We start from the raw sequence: 20,499 nt of genomic DNA on the forward strand, positions 1-20,499 counted from the left end.
TTACTTGTTCATCATAACTGAATATTACTCGAATTTCACTCAATTTCTTGTTAAGTTAAAAGTTTTAGGGAAAAACTTGAACAACAATCTAAATTTGAGTTTACAAGAAATTCAATACGACTAAACTCACAAATTTGAACAAATTTTGTTGCATTCGATTAGATTTCAATCAACAGTAGCTAATGATCAAAACTACCCATTTGATATAGTATCTTTGAATCACTGATGCCTATTTTTTCCCCATTGTTAAATCGAATGATGTTTTTATCGCAGGGCTTTCTTTGGATCATTATATAGATGTTTCAAGTGTATCCTGAAAACATAGCCCAGCTACACTGGTCGAAAACGAAAGGATCGATTTTGACCTTTACATTACATGTGAAGCCATCCTATAGGAAAACTATACATCATTTTGTATGCTGACCTTCATGCATTGCCTTGCCCGTTCCTGCTGCTGCTCAGTGAAATCCATGTTGAAGATCAATCACATCGGGGGGGTAGCCAGCATAAAATACTTGGTCAGGCAAGTGTGAAATCAGAGGGCGGAAAATGATTTTTCTAGCCAACGCATGAATCTGGTGTCTTATCTATTTCTTATAATATATCTATCTATTAGTTACAAACAGCTTGAGCATACTTAACATACGGTTTCTTCTTTTCCTAGATGACCAAGGCAGAGATACAAATCCCCCCGCCGTGTTTTGTTACTTTTCGCCAAAATGAAAAACAAACAAGCAAAAACCCTAGAATATCAATGACTAGCACAAAGGTTAGTGTCCAAGATTGCAAGCCATACACTGCAAATGTTGTTGATCACACAAATGGGGACACAGTTTGGTTCTTCAACCTGACTGCGTCGATGAAAAGGCCGAATGGAGAACTTTTGGCAGTGATGATGAGACTGGTGAACATGATCCCAACCGCGGTGGTTCTCTCTCAAACCCTCTTTTAACTCATACCACCTTAACAGCTACAATCTCCAAGCCTGCCCATGGGTATTGATAATGCTACTACTGACGTCGCAGTTTCCAAGAACTGGTTCGAAACCATTCAAACAATTGTTAGTAGTTTATTGCATGTAAATAGTGTTTTAAAGTATTTTTTATTTGATAATATATTAAAATAATTTTTTTTATTTTTAAAATTTATTTTTAACATTAACACATCAAAATAATTCAAAAGCATAATTTAATTTGAAGCAATATTTTTTTTTAAAATAACAAAATAACAGTTCAATTACAACACTAAACATCCCTAAGTTTCGTGCAATTAATCAAGTCAGGGTAAGATACAAAAACTCTATTTGGAGCAATTTTTTTTTTTTTAAAAAAGCACATAACTCAAGTTATAGACTCAACTGGATCAAATAAGATGAGTTTAATTTAATTAGACAAAAAAAAAACAACAATAAATGAATCAAATTTAAAAAGAAAAGTGATTAAGGATAACTTGAAAAAAAATCTTTTTTAAAGAAACAAACGATATATCTCAATTCACAACTCATTAAATAAAAAAAAAAACTTAACTTTTTCAGTGTTCGGTTTCTCGATGTAATTAATATCCTTTCATCAATAATATTTTGATTTAACATTAAAGGATATAATATATCTGCCATGTTAAATCATATTTGTTCTATACATAATAGTCATTAATCGTTTGAATAAGATTTAAAACTCTTTTCAAATTTCATTCCACCTAACCAATAATTTCTCAATCAATATTATTTAAAAATAGATGAAATATTTTTCCTGATTCATATAGGATGATGAATATTTTCTTGATCACTCAAGTACCTTCATATAGTTCATGTTATAACAATATCTTCCATTTTGTTACCTTAATTAAAATAACATGTAACATGATCAAAGTATAACATTCTCTATATAAGATGACTTGGTGATCTTAAGTCTAAAGATCACTTACATAACCATCACGTGAGTCTTTCCATAGACATAAGTGATCTCTTTATATGTAATTTTCATGCGGGTCAATTCAGTGTACATGTCTTATGACAAGAAACTACATATTAGTTTTAGGTATCCTTTATACCCCAACTTATAAGAACAACCGTTTCTTTTCATAAAAAAAAGAACATATATTTACCAGTCTTTACAGCTTTAATGAATGTCTAGTATCTAAGAGAGTGACCATGAACATTTTAGAAACAATACTTTGATACAATAGGGATTATATAGTTCTAACAACTTTATAATTTTCTTTGCAAAATATTTTTGTCTTATGAATTTTATATTTACTCTAGATTTATTAATATAATATTATATGAATATTAAAAATAATTAAATATATATTTATAGATGAACAATGAGAAGTGTCCATGCCTATATTACTTTAATGATGCTATTTAGTTTTCTTTAATTATGATATTGAAGAAATTCAGTTTAACTAGATTTTTTAATGCAATCAATCTTTCATTTCTATTTTCTTTGACACAATTAGGAGATTTGGTAGAAAAATTATAAAGATCTGCTTTTGAAGACAACATGGTATGCGGTCCCACTTAAGAGTCCAATCAATACATGAGAAAACACTTACAATACAACAACATGCTTCATTGAGCATGCAATCCTTTTTTTTTAAATGGGTTATTTTGTAGAAGTAAATGCTAGTCATAAAATGGGTTTGAACGACGCTAATTTAGTAATTAGTAACACTAAAGTCAACGAAAGTAATTATATTAAAAAAAAAAAATTAAAACCTAATCTCGAGGACAAAGTTATACTTGCCATACAAGTATTGCCTTGAAAGTTGAAAGATATCCCATGAAGGATAAATTAAATTAAATTAAATTAAATTAAATACAAAAATATGACACCACGGGACAAAAGAAGAGACAACCTTCTCACGTGTCATCGAATTACCGAAGTCAACACGGCAATTACAAGTAACGACACATCACTCCATGACTGCCCCTGTCGCTTTATCCTCCACAGCAAGAAATTTCCTTCGACTGGTTACCTGTAGATTCATTCGAGCAGCCGGTGCTAATATTACGCCCCGTGTAAGAGATATTACTGCTGTTCTGGCACCCACAAACCATTATTTTAAAACCCGATCCGAACTAATGGGTTAAATTATGACCCGGGTGACACAGGACTTAAGTCGAACCGGGGTTCCAGTAAAAAAAATATATTACGACGGGATCCAGTCAAACTGTGCACTAAACAAATAATTTACTGCAACATCGGAGATGTGATTGGGAAAGTCCAAAGTCTTGCGGTAGTGGCCGGTGAGATTTTCTTTTTGGTATCGATATTTTGAGGACCTCAACAGGTAAAAGAAGATATATAGACGCAAAATGGGCTGTCTTACTCCTTTTACGAAGGAAAACGCGCCACTCATTTGCTAGTCAGTCAGCGCCTCTCTTTTAATCTTACCCTTCCTTAATAGGGTTTACTCGGTTTCTCAGGTACGTCAATCACTCACTTTTACTCTTTCATTGACTGTCTCAGAGTTCAATTTGTCATGTTTATTTAATCTTATTAGCTGAAACTTTGGATCCTGTTTGTAATTTATTAGTTTTTCTTATGGGTTTGGATGTTTTTCTGAGTTTTAGTTTCAAGTAATGAAAAAGATTGTAACTTTATACGTTTAAAGAGCTCAAAAGCTTAGTTTCTGTCAGTTAAATTTTGGATATTGATTGAGTTGATTTGGGGTTTGATAATAGATGGGTTCGGATTCTCGCTACACTGAATTCCCTGGCTCTAACAAATTTGAGGATGAGATCGTGTTTCCGGTTTCGAATCAGTATCAAAATGTTACTAATGGATTCAAAATTGAAGATTTAGACCTCGACCATTTAGAAAATCCACTTGTTTTGCCTGACCCCGATCCGGGTAACTCTGCTTTGTCATCGATCACGAGCATGGATGGAGATTCTCCTTCTGATGATAACGACTCGGAGAATCTCCTCAAATACATAAGCCAGATGCTTATGGAAGAGAACATGGAAGAGAAGCCCTGTATGTTTCATGACCCGTTGGCTCTTCAAGCTGCTGAGAGATCACTTTATGATATTCTTGGTGAGAAGACCCTGCCCTCCTCACCCCATGAATCTCCTTCTTATGGTGATCAATTTTTGGTTGATAGCCCAGATGATAATTTTTGGAGTAGCCGCAGTGATTATAGTAGCAATAGTAGTTCTACTTCCAATACTGCTAGTTTGGTTGATCCTCAATGGAATGGTGAGTCTGGGGAATCCAAACCATCGTTTATGCAAATGCCTCTTTCTACTAATTTTGTTTTCCAGTCTGCTGCAAATCCCAGTTCACAATCATCATTCAAATTACACAATGGGTTAGCAAGTAATAGTGATAGTGCCATAAAGCCCTCTGTGGGTAACATTGTGGTACAAAATATTTTCAGTGACAGTGATTTGGCATTACAGTTCAAGAGAGGTGTAGAGGAAGCTAGTAAGTTCCTTCCTAAGGGTAATCCACTGGTTATTGATTTAGAGAACAGTTCATTGGCACCAGAGATGAACAGAAATGCCCCAAATGTGGTAGTGAAGGCTGAGAAGGAAGACAAGGAAGACAAGGAGTATTTGCCTGAATGGTTGACAGGAAAGAAGAATCATGAGCGGGAGGATGGAGATTTTGAGGAAGAAAGAAGTAACAAGCAGAGTGCAGTTTATGTAGATGAGAGCGAACTGTCAGAGATGTTTGATATGCTATTAGGATTTGGGGATGGATGCCAGCCTCCTCAGTGTATACTTCATGAGGCTGAACAACGTGAGTCAGGCAAGACTTTGCAGCAGAATGGGCAAACAAGGGGAACTAATGGTAGCAAGACTAGGGCTAAGAGACAAGGAAATAACAAGGAAGTTGTTGATTTGAGGACTTTTCTAATTCTTTGTGCGCAAGCAGTCTCTGTGAATGATTGCAGAACTGCTAATGAACTGCTGAAGCAGATCAGGCAGCACTCTTCACCTCTCGGTGATGGATCTCAGAGGTTGGCTCATTGTTTTGCTAATGCCCTTGAAGCACGTTTAGCTGGAACTGGTACCCAGATATACACGGCTTTGTCTGCTGAAAAAACATCAGCTGTGGATATGTTGAAAGCTTATCAAGCTTACATTTCAGCTTGCCCGTTTAAGAAGATTGCTTTTATCTTTGCAAACCATAGTATTCTGAATGTGGCTGAGAAGGCATCTACACTTCATATAATAGATTTTGGTATATTGTATGGTTTCCAGTGGCCTTCCCTTATCTATCGCCTCTCATGTAGACCTGGTGGTCCTCCCAAACTGCGCATTACAGGAATAGAGCTTCCCCAAAGTGGTTTCCGGCCAACAGAGAGAGTTCAAGAGACAGGTCGCCGCTTGGCAAAGTATTGTGAGCGCTATAATGTTCCATTTGAGTACAATGCCATAGCTCAGAAATGGGATACCATCCAAATTGATGACCTGAAGATTGATCGCAATGAAGTTCTTGCTGTAAACTGTGGCTTTAGATTTAAAAATCTGCTTGATGAGACAGTTGTAGTTAACAGTCCCCGGAATGCTGTTCTAAACTTAATCAGGAAGACAAAACCAGATATATTTGTCCATGCTATTGTCAATGGATCGTATAATGCTCCATTTTTTGTCACAAGGTTCAGGGAGGCACTGTTCCATTTCTCTGCTTTGTTTGATATGTTAGATACTAATATGCCCCGTGAAGATAAGATGAGGTTGAAGTTTGAAAAAGAGTTCTATGGTCGGGAGGTTATGAATGTCATAGCGTGTGAGGGCTCAGAGAGGGTTGAGAGACCTGAGACATACAAGCAATGGCAGGTTCGGAACATGAGAGCTGGGCTGAAGCAGCTTCCCATGGACCCTCTTCTCATCAAGAAATTGAAGTGTAAGGTGAAGGCTGGGTACCATGAAGATTTTGTGGTCGATGAAGATGGCAACTGGATGCTGCAAGGATGGAAGGGGCGGATTGTCTATGCATCCTCTGCTTGGATTCCTGCATAGGAATGCGGTAGCTTGTTTATGAGAGCTCACAAAGTTGGCAGAAAAGGGTTTTTCTTAGTTAAAGCAGTCCATGTCAGCAGATTCTAGTTACCATTTAGGTTTTTGCAGCACACCACACCCTACTGTCAGTGAAGCTTCTGTGCTGATTACGTAGTGATTTCATGTTGTCACACATGATTTTCTTGTGTATAGTAATCCTCACTCAAACCTAAACTGTCGCAAGCATGCGAGTTTGGTAGCAACTGGTAGCTTTATCTGATTGTTCGCTATTACTTTTAAGTTTTAACTCGATAGATGGTGCACTGACACTGTCATTTAGCCAAAGCTTTGGCTGTTTGATGTGATCTTGTCTTTTTAGGCATTTTCTTCTACTTAGTTTCTTTTGCGTGTCACATCCATAAAAAAATGTCTTATTTTTACCAAAAGATTGGAGCTGTTAGTTTCATAAAACCCCAGTTCATTAATTTAGCCAAGGTTGCTGGTCATTAGAGAAGTTCTGATATCTGTAACCAACTTGACAGCCAGCTGCCCACAAAACTCAGGAAATGCTGGATCATAAGACCCCAGTTATATTCATCATCAGGGCTATTTGACAAACTATATACCCATAAGCAGTCTATTCTGCCTGCAGTTACTAAAGAGTAATTACTGCTAGCTCATACAATGAGTTATAACCCAACTGATATTAGTGTCTTCTTTTCTCTGTAAACAAAATTACTGGAAAAAATATACTGCTAATTTAGTTACTTCTGGTCAATGTATATTCAGTCGTCGGAGCTAATTAATTACTCGTAAATGCTAGATAAACACACAGTCCGCTATACGACGGTTTAGTATATTAATTAATTCACAACGCTGGCCGGCTTGAACGCTGAAGTAAACACTTCCGATCGTTATTTAAGTCAAAACATAAAAATCCAGAATTAATACTAATGGTCCTAGGTATCAAGCCTTAACCCTAGATATATGGATTACATTCAATGCATGACCGATAGTGGGGAGCATTGACGTGTATTTTTGTATAGTTTAATCAACTGATTGTTGCCTTCTTCCAAGCTTAAAACAAAAAATTGCTTGAAAGATGACAATCTATTTAATTATTATGTTTCTTTCCCATCTAATTAATCCGGTTTTACATGGAGAAGGTCGCCGTCCACAAATAAAACTCGAAGACAAAGATATTGGTAATGTTGGGTGGAAGCAAATCCCATTTCGCATGGCTTTTTCTGTCCATGACAACATTTATTTACATTTTACAAGATCAAATCTGGATCTCTGGACCCTTGTGGACTAAATGAATTAATCCTGGTAAAAGCCGATCCTCTCTCTTATCCCAGCAAGGTCTTCTGATTTGTTTAGAGCAGAAATTGCTAAAATACGAACTGGTATTTGGTGCATGTAGGTCAATTACGAACTGTTTGAGAGTGTGGTTGAAGTTATTTTTCAAAATGATTTTCATTTAAAAAGTATTAAAATAATATTTTTTATTTTTTAAAAATTATTTTTGATATCAGTGCATTAAAATGATCTAAAAATACTAAAAAAATATTAATTTGAAGAAAAAAAAATTTAAATTTTTTTCAAAAATGCTTTTGAAACGTAAAAACACACATGTTCTTAATGCTTCTTCGAGGCGAGAGTGGCGGCAATGATTATGCAGATCTGTCCAGTCCTCTCCCTCCACCACCTAGAACATCCTGGTAATTTGAGCCTACTTTCTACTTTCCTCTCTCCTTCCACTCACTCTATGATAAAAAAAAAAATAACTATGTTTGTTCACTTTTCAATAACACTGTAGCGGTGACCACGCTAGGCTGCATTAAATTTTTTATAAAATAAATAAAAATGTTTAAATAATAATAAAGTCAATTTGATGAACAGGTAATCTGGAATATAAAATTAAAATATCTCTATATAAAGTAAAAAAAAAAAAAGTACAAGGTTCGATATTTAAATGTAAGAATGAAAGTAAAAAAATCAATTTTTCTTTTAAAATACATTAAAAAAAAGACCCGAGTCAAGTCGGGTTAATTTTACGAACCCATCAAAGTGATATGAGATGAAGATTTAAAAAATGTTTTTTTAAGAAAAAGACCTAAAAAAAGACCGAAGTTAAATAAAAAATGATAAAAAAACCGAGTCAATACGTGTTAACTTGACCACCCCGCACCCGGATAACCCCACATAAAGTAAAGTGAAAAAAAATCACAATGCTCAAGGATCAATAATTTAATGGAAAATGATAAAATAAAAAAATCAATTTAAAAAAAAACGAGCAAACCCAGGTTAACTCGACTAACTTGCGACTCGAGATATAAGATATGAAATATGAATAACCCTATAAAAAGAAAAGCATAACAATTCACGAAGCTCAAGGCCCAATAAGTCAATGCCAAATGATAAAAATAAAATAAAAAACAAATTTTTAAAAATGATTTTTTTAAAAAAAACCAAACTTAAACCAGGTCAATCATCGAAATTGATCGACCGGGTCATGAGAATGAGATTACACTGTAAAAGGTAAACATGAAAAAATTACAAAGCAAAATTCTCAACCATGAAAAAATTAAAATTAATGCACTAAATCTTGCAAAAAAATAATTGAAAGAAAATATTTAGGGATTAAATTGAAAAACAAAATAAATGAAGAAAATGATTAAAAAAAAGAACAATACAAAAATGAGGACCAAATTTGGAAACAAAATAAAATGAAATAAGATTCTAAATGACAAAATAAGAAAAAATAAATAAATGCAAAAGATTAAAAAAATCAATCAAAAGAATGAGGACCATATTGGATACAAAAATTAAATGAAACTAAATGCTGATGGATGAAATTGAAAAAAAAAACTTCAAGAAGCATTAAAATCAAAACAAATAGAAATAAAAAAAATAAGGACTAAATTCAAAACAAACTGGAGGACATAACTGAATTTTTAAAGACTCGATAGGAATACCAAGGCTCAAGAGAGAGAAAAGAAGAGGATGAGAAAAAAAATTCATCGCCACCAAACAGCCATTAACTTGACCAAACACACCACTCCAACAGCTTTGACGCCACCTTACAAATCAGATGAGATGACAATCAATAGTTTTTTGCCATTAGAATACTCTCCATATGCCTCCAGAATGGCATGAGGGATGATGACATCATAACACATGCTATTACTAAATATTTTAATAATAAAAATTACTAAACAAACCCTAAGGGCATATGAATATTACAAAAAAAAAACATATTGCAAAGACGAAAACACCCTCCCAAGCTAGCCTTAGATTTTTTGAAGTCAAAGGTTAAATATGTCAAGACAACAAAACTTCTCTTTGCAAGGTCAATATTTTTAAGCTTTTAAGGGTATCAATATTATTTTACTATATATATAAATAAATAGAAAAAGACTTTAACCCGCTGTAAAGATAATTATTAAATATAATGAAGAACAAAATGACCAATACACTGTCTGTATACATAATATTTCTCATCGCATGCTAATGCTGAGTCTTTTTAGTGTTTTTATTTTATTTTAATTTTAATGTTGCATGCAATAAACTAGCAATAAATGTGAGTGCTTGGTATTAATTAGCAATTAAAATCAATGAATCTCTCTCAATTAATGAACTAAAAAGCAATAATGGACAGATATCAATCATGATTCATGAGCAAGGGCATTCGCCTGGTTAAAGTTGGACCATCGAACTCTCCCAAGACAGAGACGAATCTTTTCCATATTAATCAATGGTGGTGCATGTGCCCACTCAGTGGTGCTGATGATCTTATTATTAATAAAAGGGTACATCGTATCTTACAAGGAACACTGCCCGATTTTAAGCTTGTAATGAAATCATACGTCCACCTATGCATATACGTGTACTTTGATTCTCCACACCCTTTCAACTTTATTTAATTAATAAAAAAATCCCTTCAAATTAATTTGCTTGCTATTCAACCAGAAGCATACAAACAATTAAAATTAGGGCATTATTAAACAAATTATACTCTCTTTAATTATCTTGACTGTGTGTGTGTGGTTCTAAAAAGTCATGCGGATAAGGAGATTGATTTTTCCTGTTCAACGACAATATAAATACGTAAATTGACATTGACCCATGAATTGACATTGGCACACCAATATATATAATTCCTCGAGACCTGAAATGAGTTGTATATTTTATAAGCATGGAGAGTTATTCTCCCTTCCATGACTATATAGAAAATGATATAATTATAGAAGATTGTAATATTTAGTTTTTTTCCTAAATAATAATAATTTTTTTGTGTGTAATGAACCTCCAATAAAAAAGAATAAAACATAGAAAAAAGAATCCCTGAATACCAATTACTCTCATAAAAAAAAAAACCCCACAGTTTGAATAACATGTATTAAAATATCGTTCAAATAAAAAACTAGTTTCTTGAATTCAAACTCTCACCACAAATTCGCTACATACTCAAACTTTTTATTTCCCTATCTAGCAATACCAATACCAACAACGAGAACAAATGATCCATCAACAATTTGCAATCGAATCCATCAACAATATTAACACCAAACTTTGTGCTCTAATAGAAGACAAGACCATCACTCAATCTGGAGCCGTTTCCCAGTAGTAAATCACTCAATATGCAACAGTTTTCTAGCCCAACAATCATCCACAATCATTATACTAGCGTGTCTTATATAGGTACAGTTATTTTATGAAATATTTTAAAAAAATTAGATTAATTTATTTTTATATTTTCATATTGTTTTGATGTGTTGATATAAAAAAAATTTAAAACAAATAAAAAAAATATTATTTTAATGTATTTTTAGACAAAAAATATTTTGAAAAGCAACCGTTACTAAAGTCCCTAAAGTCAAGTACCTTTTTTAGTTTAGTCCTTGATTTTGAATTTCTTCAATGAAATTCCTAATCACCCATCAAACTTCAAATTAAATTTTTTGATTGAGTTCAAGCTCAAATTGAACTTAAAAACTTATTTTTCTTACAATTAAATCCTCAATAAATTTAATTAAACCCTGAAAAATTATAATTGAGTTTTTAAACAACCAATTTTGAATTGTTTTTTCCCAAATTAAAATTTTCTTAGTAATATGGTTTTTATTAGTCAAATTTAGACTGCTAATTTTTTCAACCTTATATATTATGATCCTCACTAACCAGTCTTTGGCGATTTTCTAGGTGTTCATGTTCTCTCAATTGATATATATATATTTTATCTTTTCAACTTTTTCATTTTTTTTTATTTTTTATATATATTTATATGGGGCCTCATCATAGGTAACAACATGTCTCACAAAAGCTATATATAAGATATTGAGATACTTAAAAAAAAAAAGAAGCTCTTGCTAGAGTTTTGTTATGCCAATAATAATGAGTTTAAAGTAGAAGGGTACACTAATGCTAAGTGGGTAGGAGATCAAATAGATAAAAGATCTACCTTTGTCTACTTTACATTTATTAGAGAAACTAAATGACATGGAGACGTAAGAAACAATAGGTCTTCGTAAGATCTATGTTAATTTGGCTGTGAGGATTGGAAAGACTTGCTTCTCACGTCTTGGGAAGAAAGATGCTTTTGACCTCGAAATTAGAACGATGGAGGAAGAAGATGGTTGGACTTGGACATGGTCACCTTGGCAGGCAGGTAACCGGTAGTTTTCGCTTGTTTGACTTCATCAAAGCTGTAGTCTAAGCTTGTCACATGTCGTTTCGTGATAAAATTAATATTTCTAGATGAATCAAGATCACCAGATTTTTATATATTGCATGTGCCTTCAGATTAATTATTATAAATATACTTGGAGGCCATCTTTGAAGATATTTCACAGCAATATCATCTTCTTTACTTGTCTTCGATTGCCGCTGTGGGAACAAAAGTGACATGACTGTCTTTTGTAATTCCAGTCATAGGTGAGATATATATTGTTCTTTCAAGTTATTTTTTTAAAATATTTTTTTATTTTTTAAAATTTAATTTTGATTTCAGTATATTAAAATATCTGAAAATATAAAAAAAATAACTAAAACATTATATATTTTTTAAAAGTTTTTTGATATTTTTTTTAATTCCTCTTTTGACTCTTGGGCCGCAAGCTACTTTTGTGTGTTTGGTTTCTTGGATGTTGATGCTATTTTGAATCAATGTGCCCGTTCAAATAATTGGGTATTCAGATAATTCTACGCTAGGAGACTTGTCAGATTTTTGTACTATTAATAGATTTTACCATAAGCTGCTTTTTTCATGTTCAATGGAGGCCTAGTTGAATTTCAGCATATACTAATTATTTGATCCGTGATTTGCCATGAATTTGAACATTTTATACGTGTTTTTTAATTTAAAAAATATTAATTGCAAATCAAAAAATTCATGTATACATTTAATTAAATAAACCAACCAAGACCTATTCATGCAAAAAATAAAATGAAATCTAATTACTCATTAACCAAAGTTAATCAATCAAAACTGTAATTTGGATCATGAATTTAATTGGGTGAAACAATTTTTTTATATATAATTTTGTTATCTAAAATAGACATTTATAAAATTAAAAACTAACTAAATATTGAGGCAACTAGATAAAAATACTAAACTGAAACAAATTATGTTGCTCAATTAATAATCAACAAAATATTAAACGATAAAATTGAAAAACAAATAAGCAAGAAAAATAAATTCAATGATGAAATTGGAGAAAAATTAAGCAAAATATTACACAGTGAGTCATATCATTTTTTTAACGTAAAAAATAATCTAGAAGTTACCAATGTGTTTCCTAATTAAAAAAAATTTAAACTATGTAGGGGTCGACCTAGTGTGACCCGTTTAACTTGATGGGTCTATAGACAACCCGGAAAACCGTTAAAAACGTAGTTTGACAAAAAAAATAAAATTAAAGCGATATTTTTTTTAAAAAAAATATTGAGACAAAACATATTAGATCGATTCAGGTTAGTCTGAGTTAACTTGTCAAATCCATATTCTGGATCATGAGACCAGAATAACTCCATAGAAAAAAAATCAAAACCAAATATGAAATCCAAATTTTTAATTAAACCAATGTTGAAGGATGAAATTGAAAAAAAATCAATTAAAAAAAGAGATAAAAAAACAAACAACTTGAGTCAACTCGGATTAATTTGTCTAAGTTGCAACCCAGGTTAAATGATTAGGATAATTCCATACAAAGAAAATCAAAACAAATTACGACGCTCAATTCCCAATCAATTTATTGTTAAAGGATAAAATTGAAAAAAAATATCAATTAAACAAAAAGATAAAAAAAAAAACTCGAGTCAACCTGGGTTAACCTATCAAACTCATGACCCAGGTAATGAGATCGAGATAACATCGTAGAAAGTAAGAAAATTGGAAAAAAATAGGACACAATAAAATAACCCGAGTCTATACAAGTTAACTCGCAAAAACTCAACCCGAGTCATAAGATTGAGATAATCTCATAGAAAGCAAACCAAAATAAATCACAAAGTCTAATTCATAATCAGCTCAATACTTAATGATGGAATTTTAAAAAATATCAATTAAAAAAAGACAAAAAATTAAAAACAAACATTGTAATGACCGGTAAAAACATGACTTAACTTTTAACAAATAATAATATTTTTCACAAAAACTATTGAGACAATTACAAATTAGATCGATCTCAGTCCCCAAGCAAACATTATCATGAATTCCATTGAGTTTAATAATTTATTTTTCATAAAATATTTTTTAAAATTATATGATAAAAATATATGGTCACAAAATTGAGCACCAACCCAAAAATAAAAACTTATTTGAGATAGTAATAACCATAAAGAAAACAAAATAAATAAATAAATCATGTAATTTATTTCTCAACCAATCCAATATTGAAGAATAAAATTAAGAAAAAACTATTAAAAAAAATTAACAGACCAAAAACCAAAAAAGCATATCCAGTCAGTTGGTGAACTCGTCAAACCTATAAACCAGGTAACTTGGGCTAGTATGCCAAACCTGTGAACCGGGTTATAAACTTTAGTGGGATTATAATTTTTTTTCCTAAACTATTTTTTATTTAACTACATGGCCAAAAAAATACGATCACAAAATAAAACACCAACATAATAATTAGATGCTGTGAACAATTAAGCGACAAATGAAGATAAAGATACTTAACATCGCAACACAAGTAATTTACCTTGTTGTGTTTAATAACTTTCTCTATCAAAATAAATTTGTAATAAAAGAACACATAAAATTTATAATAGAAACCGACACACACATAAGATTTATTGAATAAAAAAAAAATACAAGGATGCATATATGAAAAATCTTATAAAAAAAATAAGAAAAAACCACAGATAAATCACACAAACCTCTTTAAAAACTAAACACACTCAATATTATTAAAAAATTATCACAAACTAATTAAAACATAAATCCAAAATTTATTTTAAAAAATATCAACTAATGCATTAATTTTTAAAATAAGCAATTTTTTATAAAAAAAATCAGGTCAGGCGTTACTAGGCTTGGTAGGAAAAATAGGATCCTTTATTTTTTTACTCAAAAACCTATTTTTGGCCTAAAACACGTAGGAAACACCCAAGAGACCTTGTTAAACCAATCCATAGCCATGAAAAGCGTAAAAAACTGCCTTAAAACCCAAAATTCATCTAAAACAAAAATAAAATTCCGGAGCTCATATATGATTTTTTAGGTGTTTTCAAGTTAAAAAAACACATAATCTTAACTTCTCTCATCATATGGAACCATTTAACACAAAAAAATAATCGTTTTGGTGACTAGATTCTTCACCAACAAACATTTTCTCTTTCTAAGCCGGAATCTAGTGACTCCCTCTCTTTTCTCTAACAAAAAAGAACTGAAAAATGAGTAAAATTAAGTTTGGTATCAAAATTGAATTTTATAAAATTCAATAGACTAGTCACCTAATAGCTAAAAAAAATAGAATAGCTTTTAACAAAAAATTTCAATTTGCAATCTATGTTACCCGTTTTTTTTTTTTTTCATTTCAGGCCCTTTTCTTTTAATTCAACCCTCCCTTACAAAAAAAATACAATTAAACTCTAATTTAGTCTAAAAAAAGCTCAATTGTGCAATAAATAAATAAATTCAATAACCAAATTTAAAATTTTTTAAAATTGTACTATTATGATCCGCATTAAAATTAAAATGGGAGAGTGTAAACAGTGTTTTTGTGAACAATGGTCACCTGCCATCTGTATATTGGACCCTATATTTTGACTTGTTAATAGTCAATGGCACAGAATTGGGAGGCTCGGATAGTCGGATATATACATGTGATGTGATCCCACCTCTCAAGTCTATTTAGAGCGTGTTTGTCAGTGTGATTATGAAGGCTTTTTAAATAATTTTTCGTGTCAAAATACATGTTAATGATGTTTTTTTATTTTTTAAAAATCATTTTTGATATCAGCACATCAAAACGATCCAAAATGTACAAACCATATTAAATTTTAATAATAATAATAAAAAATTTAAATTTTTTGGGAACACAGCCGCAGCCGCGTTCCCAAACGTTCCCTTAATATATTAAAAATTGTATTTCTTCTCATAAAAATATGAGATTAAAGATTTTCTTGTAATAAATTTCATATCTTTTTTATGAGAAAGATGAGATATAATTTTGGATATATTTAATAATATCTCTAACAAAAGTTGATGAAAATATTTCTTAAAAGAAAGAAAAGACAAAAAAGAAAGAAAAAAAGCAACGTCCATTTGGACGAGACCGCTTCTACCGGTAATACATCTATCTAATATGCCGTGACAAGATGGCAACCCTCAAACTGTCTCTCTCAATCGCCACTCCATTTCTAACATTTCCAACTTCCATGAAGGATCCTTTATTGACACTGTTTCACTCTCCCTTCCCTCATCAGCTCTGTTTTACTGCTTACATAAATGCAGCCCCACTCGCCTGATCACTTGAATTTCAAGAACCCTGTTCTCCTCTTTCATCCTTCTCTACGTTCCAAGAAGCTAGTTGAAATGAACATGCTCCACTATAATAAAGCCTTTTCCTTGCTTGTTCCGTCTATTAGTTGCTCGGCTTCTATTCTTTGCTACTTTCACCTTTCCTTCTACCACTTCGCTTCCTTACAAATGTCTAAGGTGAAATAATCTTTCTTGTTGGCTTTAGCCTCTTTAATCACTCCATTAGATATATATCTACATGTTTTCTTTTTCTGTGTTTACTTAATCGGTTTCCATTTACTAATTCCTTTGAGTTTGTGTAGGCTAATGATGTTTTAGAAATTTAGGAGTATTAAGTTTAGAGCTTAACTTTGTAGGTTTCATCCTTTTCGTAGGGTTTTGAGGGATAGATATAGATAGGATGGTCATGGATCGTAATTACACAGGACTCTCTGATTATCAAAATGATTCCAAATTTGATGAAACGATCATGTTCTCAAATTCAGATCAATACCCAGTCATTGAGCACGGACTTGAATTCAATACCCCTTCTCCTGATCTCAGCTTCATCAATCTTGATAGTGATCCTGATAGTTTTGGACTATCCTTTAATTTGAATCCAGCGGGGGAGTCATCTGTTCCTTCAATGAGCTTGAGCCCGGATGGAGGGTTACTTGATCCCTCAACGGGCTTGAGTCCCGAGGCGGAAGCCTCCTCTCCTTCTGAGGATAGTGATTCCACTGACCCGCTTCTCAAGTACATAAGCCAGATGCTTATGGAAGAGAACATGAAAGATCAGCCACACATGTTTCATGATCACTTTGCTCTAAGCGCCACCGAGAAGTCATTGTATGATGCACTCGGTGAGCAGTATCCTCCTCCTCTCAATTCGTCCCAGTCTTATCTCAACCATGAGAGCCCTGACAGTAATATTTCGGGAACTGGCAGTAATTTTGGTGATAATACCAGTAGCAGTAATGGAATTAGCACAGTCACTAGCAGTTTTACCACTGATTTTTCTAAAGAACCTCAGTGGGTTGGTGGTGACGCCGATGTTGGAGGGTCGAATCCATCTTTCCAGAGAATCTCTCTTCTCGGTGATAACCATCTCCAGTCCAATTTGCGGCCCAATATGCAATTTTCAGCGAGTCCATATGGTTTCACCGATTCGCGTGACAGCCTTATGGGTTCCTCTGCGGGTGAGATGGTGCAGAATATGTTTAGTGATATGGAATCTGTTTTGCAGTTCAAGAAAGGGTTAGAGGAAGCTAGTAAGTTCCTTCCTAGTGCCAGTCAACTGGTAATTGATTTGGAGACAAATGCATTTTCCACATGGAAAAAGGAGAAGACTCCTAGAGTGGTGGTGAAGGAGGAGAAATCTGAGGCGGACAGCTCGCCGAATGGTTCGAGGGGTAGGAAGAATCATGAGCGAGAGGATTCAGATCCAGAAGAAGGAAGGTCTAATAAGCAGTCCGCGGTGTATGTGGAAGAGGGTGAACTATCGGAGATGTTTGATAAGGTATTGCTTTGGACTGGGGGACAATGCTGTGGCAATGACGCTGACCAGGAAGTAGGATGCAAGAGCTTGCAGCCAGATGAACAATCAAATGGATCCAGTGGTGGGAAAAACCGTGCTAAAAGACAGAACAAAAGGATGGAAACAGTGGACCTGAGGACTCTCCTGATCCTCTGTGCACAAGCTATCTCCGCCAATGACTTCAGGACTGCTAATGAACTACTGAAACAGATCAGGCAGCACTCTTCTCCATTTGGTGATGGGACTCAGAGATTGGCTCATTTCTTTGCCAATGGTCTTGAGGCACGCTTGGCTGGTAGTGGCAACGGAACCCCAAATTTTATCACTTCCCTTGCTTCAAAGAGGACAACAGCTGCTGATATGTTGAAAGCCTACAAAACCCAGCTTCGAGCCTGCCCCTTTAAGAAACTTTCAATTGCCTTCGCAATCAAAATGATTTTGCATGCTGCTGAGAAAGCAACTACTCTCCATATTGTAGATTTTGGTGTCCTCTATGGTTTTCAATGGCCAATTCTTATCCAGCAACTCTCTCTGCTACCTAATGGCCCCCCAAAGCTACGCCTTACTGGAATAGAGCTGCCCCAACATGGTTTCCGGCCATCAGAAAGAGTTGAGGAGACAGGACGTCGCTTGGCCAAGTATTGTGAGCGCTTTAAGGTTCCATTCGAGTACAATCCTATTACTGCACAAAACTGGGAAAAAATCCCAATTGAGGACATCAAGATTAATAGAAATGAGGTGCTTGCTGTGAACTGTCTATGTCGGTTTAAGAATCTACTCGATGAGACAGTAGAAGTTGACTGCCCAAGGGATGCTGTTCTTAAATTAATTCGGAAGATGAATCCTGATATTTTTGTTCATACTATTATAAATGGATCATACAATGCTCCCTTCTTCCTCACACGGTTCCGGGAGGCACTATTCCAGTTCTCCTCATTATTTGACATATTTGATTCTACTTTACCTCGAGAAGATCAAGAGAGGATGATGTTTGAGAGAGAATTCTTCGGACAGGATGCAATGAATGTTATAGCTTGTGAGGGTCAGGAAAGGGTTGAGAGGCCTGAGACATACAAGCAGTGGCAGGTCCGGACTGTGAGAGCCGGGTTCAAGCCTCTCCCATTTGACCAGGAGCTCATGACAAAGGTTAGGGGTAAGTTGAAGAACTGTTACCACAAGGATTTTGTAGTTGATGAAGACAACCACTGGATGCTGCAGGGATGGAAGGGTCGAATAATTTTTGCTTCCTCTTGTTGGGTGCCTGCATAGGAGCATTGGACAGAATTTGAACTTGGGATGGAGAGCTGTAAGTTTCTTCATTAGCTGGACAGGAACAAATAGTTTCAAATTCAGACTAAAGGTATGAGAGCCTTAAAGAGTTATAATATAGTTTTTGCTCTAGCTCCTCTCTTATGATCTGACAATTTTTATCCTTGTACGCTAGTTTTAGTGCTTCTAACTCTGAACATTTTACTGGTGTTCAAATGCAAGACAGAGGGTATAATAGGTTCTAACTTTGCTCCTTCCATGTTGTCAGATGATCCGTCGTGCTACCTAGCTCTTGAGAAGAACCCTTTGAAGTTTTAGACTTAATTTGTAATTTCTGGACCATCATTATCCTTCTATATATATAAAAAATCCGATGGTTGATGGCTTGTTCGTCTTTGTCTAAAGCTTTACTTTCCGAAAGCCAGTGGGGAGGATGTGCTTCTTACAGTGAGCTTGGGAACAAGCTTGAAACCCTCTTATGTTTGAAGGATGTAAATTCATTACTGGCAACTGGTTTTTGTTGGGAAATTTGGTGATCAAGTCATGTAGTTTTTGTCTAGAAGATTTTCCATCTGGAGCGGTGATCAAGGGAGTTTTGAGACCGAGTATTTATACATGAATTCATCTTGGTTCAGCTTATCTCAGTATCTAATAAATCATGAATTTATTCCCTTTAAACTGCTCTAAGAGGTTATTTTGTGCATATCTTCTCTTTTGATGAATGAACCTTTTCCTGTAATTAAAAAACCCTCGTCCTGATAAATTGTTACTGCTGATTGGAAACTGAAACCAAAAGGCAAAAAAAACCTTGAAGGCTTATTAGCTGTGGTTCTCTGATCTGAAGTTTATGATGAGACTTCTCTGAGCGTGGTTGGTAGTGTGGTTGGCAGTGTTTTTCAAATAACTTTTCGTGCTAAAATGCATGCCAATGATGTTTTTTTATTTTTTAAAAATTATTTTTGACATTAGCACATCAAAACGATTTAAAATATACAAATCATATTAAATTTTAATAATAAAAAAAAATTTAAATTTTTTGAGAACGCAGCCATAGCCGCGTTCCCAAATGAGCTCATGTAGTGGCAAGTGGCTATAGCCAATGGATGTTGTTGGAGTCGCTTTGATTTATTTCTCATCAAAATTTTGAAATATCATTTGGATATAAGCATATGCAGATTTCATGGTTTCGGGCAACTGATTTAATATTTTTTTAAAGATTATGTTTTGTCTGTTTTTGTGTTTTAAAAATATTTGAAAATTTTTTATTTTTTTTATTTTAAATAAATGTTTTTTGGTGTTTTCAGATCATTTTGATGTACGTATATCAAAAATCATTTTTAAAAAATAATAATAAAATATTATTTTTATACATTTTTTAATTAAATAAACTTTATTAACTTCAAAGAAAAAATAAATGATTTTTCTCATCTAAAGAAAACTAAGTTTCCTCCTCGGACTTGCATGTTGAAAATTTTCTCTTTTATTAAAAAAAAAAAGAATAAAAATTGTTGAAAAAAAAAGAAAAACTCTCAATGTCCTTTTCAATATATTATAACTTCCTTTCTTCCCGTTCATCTCATTAAAACTGTATCGCAGTATACATCCTTTTATCCTTATATTTTTACTTCTATTAGTTTATTCCTTTACATGCATTCTTAAATTAATAAATATTTTAATGAATTCTTAATTTTTTTTTATAGGAAACAGGGCTAAAAGCCCCCCAAAAAACAAGAAACACTACAAATCACAAAGTAGGCTGCACATATTAAA

General features: G+C 33.3%; 2 protein-coding genes across 2 annotated transcripts; both read left to right on the forward strand.

The window, feature by feature from the left end:
- The first annotated feature begins 3,095 nt into the window (after window positions 1-3,095).
- Window positions 3,096-6,318, forward strand: LOC7488109 (scarecrow-like protein 14). The gene is made up of 2 exons (XM_052455963.1): window positions 3,096-3,427; window positions 3,686-6,318. Exon 2 carries the CDS (start codon window positions 3,686-3,688, stop codon window positions 5,972-5,974), a length of 2,289 nt encoding a protein of 762 aa, XP_052311923.1. The 5' UTR covers window positions 3,096-3,427; the 3' UTR covers window positions 5,975-6,318.
- Window positions 6,319-15,815: 9,497 nt separating this feature from the next.
- LOC7488108 (scarecrow-like protein 33) lies at window positions 15,816-19,407 on the forward strand. The gene is made up of 2 exons (XM_002314135.4): window positions 15,816-18,820; window positions 18,998-19,407. Exon 1 carries the CDS (start codon window positions 16,345-16,347, stop codon window positions 18,727-18,729), a length of 2,385 nt encoding a protein of 794 aa, XP_002314171.4. The 5' UTR covers window positions 15,816-16,344; the 3' UTR covers window positions 18,730-18,820; window positions 18,998-19,407.
- The last annotated feature ends 1,092 nt before the right edge of the window (window positions 19,408-20,499 follow it).

Source organism: Populus trichocarpa, chromosome 9 (genome assembly GCF_000002775.5).
Source record: "Populus trichocarpa isolate Nisqually-1 chromosome 9, P.trichocarpa_v4.1, whole genome shotgun sequence".
In the NCBI taxonomy this organism is placed as follows: domain Eukaryota; kingdom Viridiplantae; phylum Streptophyta; class Magnoliopsida; order Malpighiales; family Salicaceae; genus Populus; species Populus trichocarpa.